The 17,500-nt window shown below is 48.2% G+C and overlaps 1 protein-coding gene across 1 annotated transcript in view; it reads left to right on the top strand.

The window, feature by feature from the left end:
* Nucleotides 1-17,500, top strand: part of PNPT1 (polyribonucleotide nucleotidyltransferase 1) — a 130,898-nt gene that overhangs the window by 98,354 nt on the left and 15,044 nt on the right. Inside the window, exons 22-26 of the mRNA XM_082251797.1 lie at nucleotides 1,578-1,661; nucleotides 4,432-4,515; nucleotides 4,780-4,886; nucleotides 4,975-5,030; nucleotides 13,555-13,633. Coding sequence (XP_082107923.1) covers nucleotides 1,578-1,661; nucleotides 4,432-4,515; nucleotides 4,780-4,886; nucleotides 4,975-5,030; nucleotides 13,555-13,633 — 410 coding nt within the window. The remainder of the gene's footprint in view (nucleotides 1-1,577; nucleotides 1,662-4,431; nucleotides 4,516-4,779; nucleotides 4,887-4,974; nucleotides 5,031-13,554; nucleotides 13,634-17,500) is intronic.

The raw sequence follows: 17,500 nt of genomic DNA, 5'->3' as shown, positions 1-17,500 counted from the left end.
ATGCCGTTTTATATCGCCGAGAAGACAAATGGCAAGCAGGTAGGTTCATTTTATTGCAGAAGAGACATTGCATGTCTGTTCTGCAATAAAAAGCTTGCATGCTCGCTGTTTGTTACTGCAGAACTTTAGTTCTATTTTAAGGTTATGGTTTGTTGATATCGGTCGTACAATATTGGCTAGTATGATCCCCTTTTATGGGATACCTATCCTTTTGTACAGTATATATTATTTTTCAGGGCTCAATTGAGATGTGATGTGCTTTTCCATCTGTTATAATATGCAACACTAAGAACACCTAAAAAATCTTAACTCAAATCTTAATTTTGTTGTTTTAATGTTTTTTTTTCTTCATTATTTTACATTCACTGCTGACACAGTATAACCATGTACATTGAATGGCACACAAATATTGGAGTCTGTGACCATGCAGGCTGTATAACCACTGTTTTGCTTGCTCAAAAATAGATGGGTACAAGAGACTATGCAGTTTGGTTCTCTAAAGATGAAGTATGGACTGGAAAAAGATTGCTCTTGTACTGGTGCCCCCTCTCTACTACAGCGGTCTAATATTTTCTCTAGGGAGTTTGGAATGGGGGGAAATACTTTATTTCAGGTTCCTTTTTGAAATGCTCCATGCAATAGAAGTCCCCAAAGTCCTTGTTCTCCAACCTTATCACGTACAATGCAGGACCACTGGTCCTGCATTGTATATGAGGACACAGTGGGCTTGCCAACATCCAGGGAGTGTCAGAGTAAAGGAGAGCATCAGCTGTCTTAGGAGCAAGGAACGACATTTGGCCCACGTGTACTAGGCTTTAGTCATAGGTTGCCCTATTACGAAGCCCCGGTGGGCAGGGCGAAATGCGTAAGTGTGTGTGGTTTGGAGACCTGTGGATTGAGGCCACATGTTATTGTTTATTGATCTGGGCTGGCCGGGAGTAGCAACAATCCTTTCCTCTCATTTACTAGCCCTCTGGATTGGTATCATCATAAGCCTGCACCCCCACGCTCTGGGACACAGGGATATGCTTTCACCCTAATGATCCACTGACAGGCGGCAAAAGCAATATAACAGGCTGCAATGTTATGCTTGCCTGCTCTGTGAAATGGTTTTGCACAGAGAAACACTGATCCTCCTTTGCCTTGTTCCCCTGCCGGCTCTACCTGCCTTGCTTGCTAGGGGGTACTTGTAAAGGCTCAATCCTGAGTAGCACTGTGTGCATCTGTTAACATACACACAGCCCCCTCTCTCATTGCTGGATTTAAATGACAGCAGCAGAAGCCAGTGGCTCCTGCTGCTCTCACTGAGTCCAGTGAGAAGGGAGAGAGAGGAGTATCGGACTGACATCAGGCTCGGGTAAGTATTTAGGAAGGTGGGGGGAAGCTGCACCTAATGGTTTTTGTTTTTTTTTTTGGTTTTTTTTACCCTAACGCAGAGAGTTCATTAAGATTGAGACTAAAATGCTGCTTTTTTTTAATCTTACCATTGAAAGCATATTTGTATTTTTACTGCTCAATAAAAAATCTTGCTATAGACTATATACATCTTGTTTTTTGTATTTTGTTTTTTTTCCTAGTGGCCAAAAAAGAAATTCTGCAAATAATGTATAAAGCGATTGCAAAGCCCAGAGCACAGAATAAAGAAAACAGCCCTGTCGTAGGTAATATCAATGCAAACTGATAATATTAAGCAATACTCCTGTCCTGTGCGGCCATAGATATAGAAGAAGAAGAGGAGTTTAGTATACAAATGTTTTTGTGAAAAATTATCCCAGTATAACATATTTAAATAGTTGAAAGGATTTGTAATAGGTTTTGCTGCAGATGTAGGAGTAGATATTTTTCACTGTAGCTGAGAAACTAGTGACTTCAGCTTGATTGTCCCTTACAAGGTCCTTGGAGTTTGAGCAAACAACCCTGGATTCACAGACATCCTAGCCTTTAGGTTTTTGGTAACTATATTAATCACTGGTAGACCACCTACGTTCTATAAGCGTCTTGAAGGTTGCGTTTATAAACCCTCCTCCCCTATTGGGAGATTTCGCTGCTACTGGAATGAGTGTCCCCAGGGGAAAAATTCTCCCTAAGCCAGCCATACATGGGTCGAATTCCGAACAAATTTTCTTTTGACAATCTTAATTCTGAATTTTTCATTCGAATGTCGCACCATTAGTGGGCGGCAGCATTGGCCAATTTTTATGTGGCCATCAAATTTGAGTGATCGGGCATGTTGGAAATTTTTGGAAAAATTAACAAATTTTTAATCAATAATGGGAAAATTGTGTGAGAAATGTAATCGAAAGAGAAATGCAAATGAGCTGTGACCTAGAAAGAAAAGAAGATTCCCAGCCATGAATTTTCTTTTCTTTAGTAACATGAGGTGAAATTGAAGGCTTGGCTGGTCAAATTTTGAAATCAATGGTGGCACCATCCGATTCAGAAGTGCACAAAATTTCTGATTTTCGACTGACAAATCATTTGGTATTCAACCCATGTATGGGCCTGCGTTACTTCCTTTTATGTTGACAATTGTAAAATTATGGTTTTGCCATCAGTGGCAAATGGTCACCCAATGGGGGAAACAAAAAATAAATAAAAAATTAGAATCCTTTTGACTCCAAAACTGAAAAGAAAAGTTTTGACTTATGATGCACTTTAAGCCTGGGTTCACACTAGTGTGTGAGGAACACTGCATGTGATTCACAAAGGAATTGCACCGCATTCCTGTTCACGTCACATGCGATTTCTGCAGGGCCGCTGATAGGGCAGTACAACCAGCCCTGTTGTACCGGGCCTGGCCCCATCAGCTACACAGGGGGGCCAGGGCAGCAATACAGTTCATTACTGCCTTAAAAAAAAAATATCTAGCTTGCTAAATGTCTCCCCTGCTTCTCCTCCACTCCTACTTGTTTATGGAGGAGAGTTTCTTATCATTTTCCTGGGCCCCATCAAGTCAACAGAGAGGCCCAGGAGGTGAGTGCAGTGGAGGAACTATTTCTTAATTTTCGGCACACATGTACATCATGCCGCCCCGATACTCATTGAGTCCCGGCCGGTGGAATGATTCTATGAATTTCCGCTGAGATGTGAGGAGGCAGGCGGCTGACAGGAAACACTGCTGCCTGTGTTATTGTAATGCTGATGATCATAAGAGATGCTACTTTAAACTTCAGTTGGGGGATCAGCAGACGTGCATTTTTACCACCCCCACAAACCAACCCCCTTTAACCGCTTCCTGTCAAGCAACGTACCAGTACATCACTGGATTGGAAGGTTGATATCTCCGTCATCACTGCAGCAATGATCGAGATTTTTTTTTTTTTTTAGCCCCAGCGATTCTGCACAAAGTAAAAGTAATCCTAGTGGCTAAGAAGCCACTGGATTACTTTTACAGACAGTGGAATGGGGGCCCACCACCACCTTTACTTTTTAAGATGCATCCAGTAGCATCTGGTTCCTGGGACACAGAGGAATGGATGTCATTCCTTCCACTGTGTGACATCCGAAACGGGAAGCAATGAGGATTTTGTCACTTCTTCCAGTTTTGGTCTCGTGTAAGAAAACATCTAATCAAACCAATCTTGGTTTGATCAGATGCTTTGGAGGCCAGAGGACAGATATGGGCTCTAATAGACCCCAGATCTCTCCATAAAGCAGACCTGTCATGGCTCATGCTATCAAGGGATGTTATTCATCCCTTGTGAAAGCAAAAAAATAATTAAAGATAGTGTAAATTCTTTTTATTTTTAATAAAATTTAAAATCAATTTAAACTGCCCCCACTCCTTTGTGCTTATGTGCAATTGCTAACGCACACATTGGCCCCCGCACACATTTTTAAACGGCAACAAACCTGTATTTAGTTTTGGGCAAGGGGTGGGGTCAAGGACGTGGTCAAAGGGGGCCCCGTCAGGTAGGCTGTACAGGACCCCATCTTTTCTAACAGCGGCCCTGTATGTCTGCATCACATGCAATGTCTGTGCAGTGCGATTTGAGCCATACAAAATTTTGTATGGCTCAAATCAAATTGCATCCACACCAAAATGGTGCAGGACCCTTTTTTTCTGCACCTGAATTGCATTGCATGGATGTTCAGACCCATACGATGCAATTCTGGCAGTCGCACTGCGTTTTTGCAATCTGTTTCATGGATGTCATCTAACATTGACCCCTGCAGCAGCTCACATGGATTCCATGCGATTTCTATGCAGTACAATGCAAGGAAATGCAGTGAATCTTGTGTTTTTCACGCATCGCATCAGTATGAACCAAGGGTAACGCAAAAGAATGTCCTTTTAGAATTGTCTTATTAAATTTGTAATGATGTAGACTTGTGTCATTTGTCGGTTTAGTTTTATACACAAAATGTGATCAATCCAGAGCCTGTAAGAAAATGGTCTAAACCAGGTGCTTCGTTTTATTTTGGTTATAGAAAATGTCAATGTACCTTTGTCCAAGAGGGCAAGATTTGTTGGTCCTGGTGGATATAATTTAAAGAAACTTCAAGCTGAAACAGGCAAGTACTAAAATACGTGAGTTTTCTATTGTAATAGGAATGTTTACTATATTTGTATGTAGGAGGCTAAAAAGGTCCCCTGACACCTGACATACCTGTGTAATGGGAGAGCTGCAGGAAGGGCCTTAAACAAGCAGGGGATTTCCAGGAAACCCCAAATGCATAAAACATTGTGACCTTCCGCCAAATTTTTTTTTTTTTTTTTATGTTTTGTACATTCTACATATTTATTTGATGATGATTTTTATTTTTTTATATTTAAAGGAGTAACAGTGAGCCAGTTAGATGAAGAAGTGTTTTCAGTTTTTGCTCCAACGCCCAGTGCTATGCATGAAGCCAGAGAGTTCATCAGTGAAATTTGCAAAGATGATGTAAGCCCACCCATGTTTGCGATGCACTTTGTTATTCATTATGTGCTTTTTCTGCTATGTCCATGCTAAATCATATTTTTCATTGCAGCAAGACTTTATCCTGGAGTTTGGATCTATATACACAGCCACCATAACCGAGATTAGGTAAAGAGGAACCTTTTTCATTTCTTTTTTTTTCAGAAATAAAGTTTATTGAATAAACCAAGACAGATTTCAGAACATCTGTGTCACAATAATAAAATACAGCAGATCTTTCTTCAGTGGGACATCAGATAAAACAAGTTACATAGTGTTAAAACAGGGACTTACCCCAGCTCAGGCAATCGGATCATTGGGCAATCTACAGGAAATCTAAACCGTCATACATACACTATATTCTCAACAGTATTGGGACGCCTGCCTTTACACGCACATGAACTTTATTGGCATTCCAGTCTTCATGCATTGGGTTCAGTATTTAGTTGGCCCACGCTTTGCAGCCTTTAACAGCGTTAACTCTGTTACCTTTAACAGCTAAAACTTGTGGCTGTCCACAAGGTTTAGGAGTGTGTCTATGGGAATGTTTGACCATTCTTCCAGAAGCGCAATTATGAGGTCAGGCACTGATATAGACGAGAAGGTCTCTGCTCTGATTCATCCCAAAGGTGTTCTATTAGGTTGAGGTCATAACTATGTGCTGGCCAGCCAAGTTCCTCCACCCCAAACTCGCTCATCCATGTCTTTATGGGCCTTGCTTTGTGCACGGGTGTGCAGTCATGTTGGAACAGGAAGGGGCGATCCCCAAACTGTTCCCACAAAGTTGGGAGTATGAAATTGTCCAAAATGTCTTGATATGCTAACGCCTTAAGAGTTCCCTTCACTGGAACTAAGGGGCCAAGGCCAACCCCTGAAAAACAACCCCACACATTATAACCCCCTCTCCACCCAAATGATTTGGGCCAGTGCACAAAGAAAGGTCCATAAAGACATGGATGAGCGACTATGGGGTGGGGGAACTTGGCTGGCCTGCATGGAGGCCTGACCTACACCCGATAGAACACCTTTGGGATGAATTAGAGCAGAGACTGCGAATCATGCCTTCTCATCCAACATCAGTGCCTGACCTCACAAATACACTTCTGGAAGAATGGTCAAACATTCCCATAGACACACTCCTTAACCTTTTGGACGACCTTCCCAAAAGAGTTGAAGCTGTTATAGCTGTAAAGGGTGGGCCAACTCACTATTGAACCCTAAGGGCTAAGACTTGGATGCCGTTAAAGTTCATATGGGTATAAAGGCAGGCATCCCAATACTTTTGATGATATAGTGTATATTCAGTCCTAAGTGCTGGTTCACACCAGTACGGCTTCGAAGCAGACATCCCTGCACGACTTTATCACTGCTTGCATACGACTTTAACGGAAGCCAATGTGAGTCGTGATGAAGTCACCCCAAAGTGGTCCTGGAACCTTTTTCTAAGTTGGAGCGACTTTAGTCGTACTGGTTTGGAACGGTTCCATTGCTGTTAATGGGGCAGGACTTGTCATGTGACATAGTCGCAGCAGTATGAATCGGCCCTCACCCAGCAGTCAATTACCTTTTTCATTTCTAATGCTACCGTGTAAATTACATTTGATCTACTTTGGACCTATTTGTTTCTAGGAATTCTTAGAAGTGGTTTCCTTTTTCCCTGTGGATAAGGATATGGTCCTGTTAAGGCCCATTCACTCCAAAACGCATATGTGTAGCAATAAAATGCAGCCCTGTTTTCACTCATGCTGTGTTTCAGCCCATTCATTTTAACTGACCTGTTAAATCCAGTGCGTGTCAAAGTGTAACAACCTCTGCTGTGCGGTTCACAGTATTGATGTGTGACTGAGCCCCCTTAAGCTGGGTTCACATATATGCGGGTCTGGTTTGGTTGCAGAGCCCAGCGCGGTTTCTGTTCAGCGGTTCAGGTGCGAATTTGACACTGGAATGATACCTGATCCGAACTGAAAAATGCACTGGACCCTTTTTTAATTTGAGCCGCAACTGACCCACATATAAGCTGGTCTGGTTCACGTTCTGTGCGAATCTGATGCAGTTCAAAACCCATCAGATTTGCATATATGTGAACCGAGCCTTACTCTTCATTTACTAGCATGTAAAATCATTAAAAAAAAGTCAAGTGTATAATTTACCTCTTCCCACCCAGCCCCGGAGTCACTTTAAAGAAGTCTTTATGCCCAGGGCGCGGGATGGACTTCCCAATCACATGACCACTGTGATTGGCTGTCACTGTGGTCACATAAATGGGAGATTGTCGCGTTGGCTCCCAGTCCTTACTAGAGATCAGGAACCGTCTTTGACAACTCAGTCACTCTGCTGGCAGTGGGATTGCTCTCAGCAAAGAAACATCGGCTCCAATGGACGCAATGTGTTACATGAGTGGCAAGAATTTAGGTTCTAACCAAAGGAATAACGTTTTCTTTTTTAGTTTTGGGTAGAGTGGAGAAGGATTAGAACCCCCGGTCAGTTTTTATTTAGGTCAGTGCCCCCATTAGGGAGATTCCCCCTATTTGTCCTGTTTACAGTTAGCCTTGAAAACTAAAGTAAAGGCCTTCCCAAATTTTGGGATTTCCCCAGGAAAGTAATTGAGGGGAAATCTTCCAAAGGGAATACTAGTTCTGGTGACCTGGGGATCCCCAAGCGATTTCCTTAATTTGCAGGGATTTCCCTTCACTTCCTGTCCCATAGCCAAACAGGAAGTGAAGGGAAATCTCTGCAATGGGACACAGATGGTGAAAAAAAATCTGACGGGTTATAACCCTCCCTTGCTGTATTTAAAATGAAAGAAAAAAGCACTCCAAAATGTTGGGATTTCCCCAAGAAAGTTATAGAGGGGAAATCTTCCAATGGGAATACTAGTTCTGGTGACCTGGGGATCCCCAAGCGATTTCCTTAATTTGCAGGGATTTCCCCTCACTTCCTGTTTGGCTACGGGACAGGAAGTGAATGGAAATCTCTGCAATTGGACTCGGATGGTGAAAAAAAAAATCTGACTGGTTATAACCCTCCCTTGCTTTATCCAAAATGTAAGGAAAAAAGCACTCCAAAATTTTTGGGATGTCCCCAAGAAAGTAATAGAGTGAAAATCTTCCAATAGGCATACTAGTTTTGGTGACCTGGGGGTCCCCAAGCGATTTCCTTAATTTGCAGGGATTTCCTCTCACTTCCTTTTTGGCTATGAGACAGGAAGTAAAGGGAAAACTCTGAAATGGGACACAGATGTCCCCAGAAAAGTTAATAGATGGGAAATCTTCCAATAAGGATACTAGTTCTGGTGACCCTGGGGGTCCCCAAGGGATTTCTTTAATTTTCAGGGATTTACCCTCACTTCCTGGTTGGCTATGGGGCAGGCAGTGAAAGGAAATCTCCAAAATGGAATACAGATATCCCCAGAAAAGTAATAGAGGGGAAATCTTCCAATGAGGACGCTGGTTCTATCCAGAATGAAAGAAAACGTTTCAGCTATAGTTCTACTTTAAGGCATGTTTGATTGTGTAGCATTTATTTAAAATCTAACCTAAAGATCTTTTTTCCCATTACCTGTCATTGAGCTAGTCCATTTCTGAACAAATGTAACATCCATAATTTGTGCAGCCTGCCACAAATCCTCATGTTTAGGTGGATCAGAGAGCCCTGATTCACTTATGCAGTGTTGTTTGCTGGTCTTTCACTTTTAAAATGTTCTTATCTCCAATAGTTGCTCATAGATCTTGCAGATTATGCAGTACTGTTGTGCAGGGATTTACAAAACATTGCAGTCGAGATGGATTTGGGTGTTTTTACCAGGTCTATCCTTGGATTAAATCATGTTTAAAATCTTACTGGAGTTTAACTGTAAAGCAATCCCCTTCCCTTCCCAGTGTTTGCAGGAATAATATCCACTATCAGTCATGTGTGCAGGGCAGCAGGCACATGATCGCAAACAAGGGGAGTGTAAAGAGCTAGAGAAAAAGCTTAGTTGACCTTTGGCCAAAGTAAAAATTTCCCTATCAGTAGCAGTGCTAATTATTTTCCTGCACTGCATGTTTCCAGGAAAAGGAGTGCATTTTTAAAGTGGAACTTCACCCTCTCAGACAACATTGGCTATTTTTAATCTGTATGCTGCTGGCATTAGTAAATATATAGAAAAGTAGATTGCATTTACCAGTTTTAAACTTTTTTTTTTTTTTTTTTTTTACATTTCTTCCGTTACTTCCTGGTTACCAGGACTAGACAAATTATGTCATACATCCCAGGAGTCTTCAGGAGGGGAGTAAAGGCTTTCTCAGCTAAGCACACCCTCCTGCCTGCATGCCTGAGCTAAGGCAGATGGATTCCAGGAAGTAAATGCTACATGAATCTTCTGCCCTTACTCAAGATAGCCACAGTCGGAAATGCCAGGGGGTGTTTTTCAAAGTGATTTCTCAGCAAAATGAAGCATGGAGACATGGATGGAGGAGTTTGCTTTGAATAATAAAAATTCAGTAAACTGCATCTTTGGCTTGTGATGCTCAGATGCAGTAAAGTTCTGCTTTAACCACTTAAGAACCGGAAGGTTTTACCCCCCTCAATGACCAGGCCATTTGTTGCGATATGGCTCTGCGTTACTTTACCTGACAATTGCGCAGTCATGCGACACTGTACCCAAATATGTCCTTTTTTTTCTTTTTCGTTCATTGACGGACACAGCTCCTGATATTCATACCAAAGGGTAATGCCACAAACAGATAATGCTCCTCTCCCACAGCAAAGCAGAGAAAACGCTGGCGACTGACACATATTGACATGTGAAGGTAAGCATCCTTGATATCGATAGAGAGGAGGAAATCTCCCTGACACAGGGATGCCAACACCGTTCGAATAGATTCCATCCAATAGATTCCATCTTTGGTCCCTCTCGCCTCTGCTCCTCACAAAAGTGTTAGCCCCGATGCTAGCTTTGCTACGCCAATGGGGGATCGCCGTACTGGTCTACCTGGGCGATCTCCTCCTATGAGCGAAGTCTCCCTCTGCTCTGGTGGAAAACTTGGAGATCACAATACAAACTCTGCGGGAGTTCGGCTGGATTCTGAATTTTCAGAAGTCTGCTCTGGCTCCGTCCACGAAGCTAGACCATCTGGGCCTGACTCTGGACTTGGCCTTAGCCAGAGTGCTCCATCCTCTGGACAAACTCCAGAAATTGCAGGCTACAATTCGCCTCCTGCTGTCCAACAGATGGTCGTCCCTCCGGGCTTGCATACAGTTGCTGGACTTGATGGTGTCTACCTTTTTGAGGCAGTTCCGTTTGCACAGTTCCATACGAGGTCCCTTTCATTGGAGATTCTGACCAAATGGGACAAGACTCTGCAGTCTCTGGACAATCAGATCCAGCGGAGTCAGGAAACAAAGGAGTCCCTTATATGGTGGCTTTGTTCTCCGGTGCTTCAGCTGGTAAAATCCTTCCTCACCTTGTATTGGACAGTGGTCACCACGGATGCCAGCTTGTCTGGCTGGGGAGACATCCTTGGCAGCAAGCATTCTTCTTGGAGGATCTGGACGCTGGAAGAGTCCAGACTACCTATCAATGTCTTGGAACTCAGAGCAATCAAACTGTGTCTGGATCTTTGGACGGATCGTCTTCAGGGTTGTCCAATCGGACAATGCCACAGCCCTCTTGGCTCAACAGAAAGGTTTGTGGCTTGGCCAAAGGAATCCTCTGGCGGATGCCACAGACATGCTGGTGGCCCCATGAGGTCAATATTGGCTGATTTTAAGTCTTCCCTCCTCTCAAGCTTCTGCCCAGACTTCTACGCAGGTTTGAGGCATTAGGGATTCTGGTCATCTTAGTGGCTCCGGACTGGCCTTGTCGTGCTTGGTACGCCGATCTGGTGTGGCTGGTTGCTGACGTTCCTTGGAAGCTCCCTCTCAGGGAGTATCTGCTGTCCCGAGCACCGATCTTCCATCCTGCTTTACAGTCACTGGCTTTGACAGCTTGGTTGTTGAACGCCAGGTGCTGAAGAATAGAGGTTTATCTAATTCAGGGATTCATAAACTGTTGAAAGCTAGGAAATCTACTTCCACCAAGATCTACCATTGTACGTGGAAGATGTACATTGCGTGTTGTGAGTCCCTTGGGGTTTATCCTTGCTCCTTCTCGGTGGCTCGGATCTTAACCTTCTTTCAATGGGGGGTTTAACAGAAGTTGGCCTTAAGTACCATCAAGGGCCAGGTGTCGACTTTGGCGGTCTTTTTCCAATGACCTTTGGCCACACCAAAGGTCCCTCAAGTGCGGGCTCTGTTGCCGCCTTGGGATCTTAATTTGGTGCTTTCAGCTCTACAGAAGCCTCCTTTTGAAATTATTTGGGGGATTCCCCTGCTTACGCTGTCCCAGAAGGTGGCCTTTTTGGTGGCTCTTTGCCCCCAGTCGGTCTTTCCTTCCAAAGGTTGTCTCTGATTTTCATTTGAATGAAGACATTGTGTTGCCTTCCCTGTGTCCCAGGCGCCTAAACATCCAAAGGAAATTGCCTTGCATGCATTGGATGTGGTCTGGGCAATTAGGGTGTACCTGGCAATTACGATGTCTTTCAAGAAGTCAGACTCTCTATGTGCTCACGGACAGACCTCGAAAAGGGTTGTCCACTTCCTCTGTGACCATTTCAAGATGGATCAGACAGATGGTGGTTCAGGCCTATTCCATCAGGGATCAGGTTCCTCCTTTCCCTGTCAAGGTGCACTCTACTAGGGCGCTTAGTGCATCCTGGGCCTTCCGTCGTCAGGCGTCCGTGATGCAAGGCGGCCTCGTCGGTGCATACTTTTACAAAGTTTTATAAAGTGGATGTGTTGGCATGTGCGGATGCTTCCTTTGGCCGCAAGGTTTTGCAGGCTGCTGTTTAAGAGGACCTGATCCTCTTCGAGGGTGTATTGTTTTTTTCAGGTGGGCTTCAGGTGTTTGGTTGAGCTCTCGTTGGCTGTTTAGCCTTGAGAATTTTTTCGGTTGTTCCCACTCATGTTTTCCACTGCTTTGGGACGTTCCAGTGGTTATATCAGGAGCATCAATGAACGAAAGAGAAAATGGGAATTTTGACTTACTGTAAAATCCATTTCTCTGATGTTCATTGACAGACACAGCCCCCACCCCTCTATGGAGTTATAGTTCTGACACGGCTTGTAACAAAACGGAGTACCTATAGCAGAGAGAGGGAGTTATACCCCCTGGGACTGCCCCTAGATGTTGCCAGAATTATTTTCTGCCTAGTGTCCTACTCCTGTAGGGGCAGTATCCCAATGGTTATGAATACCAGGAGCTATGTCTGTCAGTGAACATCCGAGAAATGGATTTTACAGTTAGGCTCGGTTCACACTATTGCGATGCGGGAAGGCTGCGAATTCGCAGCCTGTTCCCGCATCGCACACGCACCCCCGGCAGTTCGCACTGCCATATGCGATCCGCTGGGGGTGTCAATGTAATCTTAACGACACCCCCAGTTTGATCGCATATCGCAGTGCGATCGTGCAGTTCGCACAGGATCGGATCGCACAAGTGTGAACCGCTGTGCGATCCGATCCTGATGCGGCAGCAAAAATGCCTCCTGTGCGTCTTTGCTGCGGGTGCGGTGCGAATTTAGCCATACAAACTGTATGGCTAAACTCGCACCGCACAGCTGATCGCATGTCATGTCGGAGCAGTGCGCTCCGACATGACATGCGAACCCGGCACACGCAGTAGTGTGAACCGGGTCTAAGAGCTTTCTTTTGGTGGTATTTGATCACCTCTGTGGTTTTTACTTTTTGCACTATAAACAAAAAGAGCGACAATTCAGAAAAAAACAATATTTTTTACATTCTGCTATACAACATTCTCAAAAAAAAAACTTATTTTTTCATCAATTTAGGCCAATATGTATTCTGCTACATATTTTTGGTAAAAAAAAGTGTATATTGATTGGTTTGCGCAAAAGTTATCGTGCCTACAAACTAGGGGAAAAATGTATGTCTCCTTTTTTACTAGTAATGGCGGCAATCCGCGATTTTTAGCGGGACTGCGACATTGCGGCGGACAGATCGGACACCTAACTGACATTTTTGAGGGGACCAGTGACATTACTACAGTAATCAGTGCTAAAAATATGCACTGTTACTGTACTAATGCCACTGGCAGGGACGGGGTTAATACCAGGGTGATATGTTTATACTTATCTGCTCTGTGTAATGGTTTTGCATAGAACCGCCCAAGCCCCAATCCTCCTCATCTAAGGTCCCCCGTCTGCACTCCTGGCCCCACCCGCTTGCTGTGTACCCCCTAGAAATGCACTTGCTAGGATTTGTGCAAGCTTGAACCTAAGCCCCACCCCTCTTTCTCGTCATTGGATTTTATTGTAAGCAGCAGAAGCCAACGGCTCCCACTGAGTGGAGCTCTGGATTGAGATCAGGCTCAAGTAAGTATTTTGGGGGGGAGAGCTCTACCTAAAAGGTGTTTTACCTTTAGTTCGGAGAATGCAATAAGGTTAAAAACAAAAACTCTCTATCTTTAGAACCACTTTTAGAAAAGCTTTTGAATGATACACTGGATTTGCTCACCGCTAGTGAACAAAAAAATCTGAACACTGAATACTGCCGATACTACTTTTCTGCCATACCTTTGGGACTTGTACTGTATGCATGTGCATTCTTTTTCCAGGGACATTGGTGTAATGGTGAAACTGTACCAAAATATGACACCCGTTTTGCTTCACAACTCACAGCTCGACAATCGAAAGGTAGACGTTTAATCTATATTTTAAGCATTCCTATTGGTTAGATGCATGAATCTTCTACTGTTCCAAAGTTATGTTGTTAACCCAAAGTAATATAGTGTATTTTCAGCAGATACACATACAGAGAAGAAAATGTTTGTAATGTGACCCCTCTCTCCCCTTTCCCTCCCCTCTCTCTCCTTTCCATCCCCCCTCTCTCCTTTCCCTCCTCCCCCCTCTCTCCTTTCCCTCCTCCCCCCTCTCTCCTTTCCCTCCTCCCCCCTCTCTCCTTTCCCTCCTCCCCCCTCTCTCCTTTCCCTCCCCCCTCTCTCCTTTCCCTCCTACCTCTCTCCTTTCCCTCCCCCCTCTCTCCTTTCCCTCCCCCCCTCTCTCCTTTCCCTCCCCCCCCCCCTCTCTCCTTTCCCTCCCCCCCCCCCTCTCTCCTTTCCCTCCCCCCCCTCTCTCCTTTCCCTCCCCCCCCCTCTCTCCTTTCCCTCCCCCCCCCTCTCTCCTTTCCCTCCCCCCCTCTCTCCTTTCCCCCCCCCCCTCTCTCCTTCCCTCCCCCCCTCTCTTCTTTACCTCCTTTCCCTCCCCCCCTCTCTTCTTTACCTCCTTTCCCTCCCCCCCTCTCCTCTTTACCTCCTTTCCCTCCCCCCCTCTCCTCTTTACCTCCTTTCCCTCCCCCCCTCTCCTCTTTACCTCCTTCCTCCCCCCCTCTCCTTTCCCTCCCCCCCTCTCCTCTTTACCTCCTTCCTCCCCCCCCTCTCCTTTCCCTCCCCCCCCTCTCTCCTTTCCCTCCCCCCCCCTCTCTCCTTTCCCTCCCCCCCCCCCCTCTCTCCTTTCCCTCCCCCCCCCCTCTCTCCTTTCCCTCCCCCCCCCTCTCTCCTTTCCCTCCCCCCCCCCTCTCTCCTTTCCCTCCCCCCCCCTCTCTCCTTTCCCTCCCCCCCCCTCTCTCCTTTCCCTCCCCCCCCCCTCTCTCCTTTCCCTCCCCCCCCTCTCTCCTTTCCCTCCCCCCCTCTCTCCTTTCCCTCCCCCCCCCTCTCTCCTTTCCCCCCCCCTCTCTCCTTTCCCTCCCCCCCTCTCTCCTTTCCCTCCCCCCCCTCTCTCCTTTCCCTCCCCCCCTCTCCTTTCCCTCCCCCCCTCTCTTCTTTACCTCCTTTCCCTCCCCCCCTCTCTTCTTTACCTCCTTTCCCTCCCCCCCCTCTCTTCTTTACCTCCTTTCCCTCCCCCCCCTCTCCTCTTTACCTCCTTTACCTCCTTTCCCTCCCCCCCCCCTCTCCTCTTTACCTCCTTCCTCCCCCCCTCTCCTTTCCCTCCCCCCTCTCCTCTTTACCTCCTTCCTCCCCCCCCTCTCCTTTCCCTCCCCCCCCTCTCTCCTTTCCCTCCCCCCCCCTCTCTCCTTTCCCTCCCCCCCCCTCTCTCCTTTCCCTCCCCCCCCCTCTCTCCTTTCCCTCCCCCCCCTCTCTCCTTTCCCTCCCCCCCCCTCTCTCCTTTCCCTCCCCCCCCCTCTCTCCTTTCCCTCCCCCCCTCTCTCCTTTCCCTCCCCCCCTCTCTCCTTTCCCTCCCCCCCTCTCTCCTTTCCCTCCCCCCCTCTCCTCTTTACCTCCTTTCCCTCCCCCCCTCTCCTCTTTACCTCCTTTCCCCCCCCCTCTCCTTTCCCTTCCCCCCTCCTTTCCCCCCCCCTCTCCTTTCCCTCCCTCCCTCCCCCCCCTCCCTCCCCCCCCCCTCTCCTTTCCCTCCCCCCCCCCCCCTCTCCCTCCCCCCCCCCCTCTCCACCTCCTTCCTCCCCCCCTCTCCTTTCCCTCCCCCCCCTCTCTCCTTTCCCTCCCCCCCCCTCTCTCCTTTCCCTCCCCCCCCCCTCTCTCCTTTCCCTCCCCCCCCCCCCCTCTCTCCTTTCCCTCCCCCCCCTCTCTCCTTTCCCTCCCCCCCCTCTCTCCTTTCCCTCCCCCCCCTCTCTCTCCTTTCTCCCTCCCCCCTCTCTCCTTTCCCTCCCCCCCCCTCTCTCCTTTCCCTCCCCCCCTCTCTCCTTTCCCTCCCCCCCTCTCTCCTTTCCCTCCCCCCCTCTCTCCTTTCCCTCCCCCCCCTCTCTCCTTTCCCTCCCCCCCCTCTCTCCTTTCCCTCCCCCCCTCTCTCCTTTCCCTCCCCCCCCTCTCTCCTTTCCCTCCCCCCCCCTCTCCCTTTCCCTCCCCCCCCTCTCTCCTTTCCCTCCCCCCTCTCCTCTTTACCTCCTTTCCCTCCCCCCCCTCTCCTCTTTACCTCCTTTCCCTCCCCCCCTCTCCTCTTTACCTCCTTTCCCCCCCCCTCTCCTTTCCCTCCCCCCCTCCTTTCCCCCCCCCCCCCCTCTCCTCTTTACCTCCTTTCCCTCCCCCCCTCTCCTCTTTACCTCCTTTCCCCCCCCTCTCCTTTCCCTCCCCCCTCCTTTCCCTCCCCCCCTCCTTTCCCCCCCCCCCTCTCCTTTCCCTCCCTCCCTCCCCCCCCCCCTCTCCTTTCCCTCCCTCCCTCCCCCCCCCCTCTCCTTTCCCCCCCTCCCCCCCCCCTCTCCTTTCCCTCCCTCCCTCCCTCCCCCCCCCCTCTCCTTTCCCTCCCTCCCCCCCCCTCTCTCCTTTCCCTCCCCCCCCCTCTCTCCTTTCCCTCCCCCCCTCTCTCCTTTCCCTCCCTCCCCCCCCCTCTCTCCTTTCCCTCCCCCCCTCTCTCCTTTCCCTCCCCCCCCTCTCTCCTTTCCCTCCCCCCCTCTCTCCTTTCCCTCCCCCCCTCTCTCCTTTCCCTCCCCCCCCTCTCTCCTTTCCCTCCCCCCCCTCTCTCCTTTCCCTCCCCCCCTCTCCTCTTTACCTCCTTTCCCTCCCCCCCCTCTCCTCTTTACCTCCTTTCCCTCCCCCCCTCTCCTCTTTACCTCCTTTCCCCCCCCTCTCCTTTCCCTCCCCCCTCCTTTCCCTCCCCCCCTCCTTTCCCCCCCCCCCCTCTCCTTTCCCTCCCTCCCTCCCCCCCCCCTCTCCTTTCCCCCCCTCCCCCCCCCTCTCCTTTCCCTCCCTCCCTCCCCCCCCCCTCTCCTTTCCCTCCCTCCCCCCCCCCCCTCTCCTTTCCCTCCCTCCCCCCCCTCTCCTTTCCCTCCCTCCCCCCCCCTCTCCTTTCCCTCCCTCCCCCCCCTCTCCTTTCCCTCCCTCCCCCCCCCTCTCCTTTCCCTCCCTCCCCCCCCCTCTCCTTTCCCTCCCTCCCCCCCCTCTCCTTTCCCTCCCTCCCCCCCCCTCTCCTTTCCCTCCCTCCCCCCCCCTCTCCTTTCCCTCCCTCCCCCCCCCCTCTCCTTTCCCTCCCTCCCCCCCCTCTCCTTTCCCTCCCTCCCCCCTCTCCCCTTTCCCTCCCCCCCCTCTCCTTTCCCTCCCCTCTCCTTTCCCCCCCCCCTCTCCTTTCCCTCCCTCCCCCCCCCTCTCCCCCCCCCCTCTCCTTTCCCTCCCCCCCTCTCTCTCTCTCTCTCTCTCTCTCTCTCTCTCTCTCTCTCTCTCTCTCTCTCTCAATTATTTAAAGAAAAATACACCTTAGTTTTCTTTTGATAGTATTTCTTCATTCAGCCTGCGGGCTGTACAGCCTGGATGGACAAATCTCCTGCTGTGGCTATTGTATTGTGACACTCAGCCCAGTCAGCTGTCAAAATACCAGAGCAGTAGTTATATTTGATTGGAAGCAACCGCTGTTTGGCTGACAATTATCCGCCGAGCTCCTTTAATATTTCTATCGAGGGATGTCAGGCAGGAGGCGGCCGATTGGGGTCAGCCACTGAGTGCGTTTTACTGGTTCCTGAGAACCGTCTGAGATCGCACACGGTTTTGCCAGCTTAAGCATATAGAGCTTTTTGCTCCTCACGTGACTGAGCAAAAAACAAGAAAAACATTTATTGTT

Source organism: Pelophylax lessonae (genome assembly GCF_965119305.1).
Source record: "Pelophylax lessonae genome assembly, chromosome: 3".
Classification (NCBI taxonomy): domain Eukaryota; kingdom Metazoa; phylum Chordata; class Amphibia; order Anura; family Ranidae; genus Pelophylax; species Pelophylax lessonae.
Note: the sequence above shows the minus strand (reverse complement) of the source record. Positions and strands in the feature narration are given on the sequence as shown.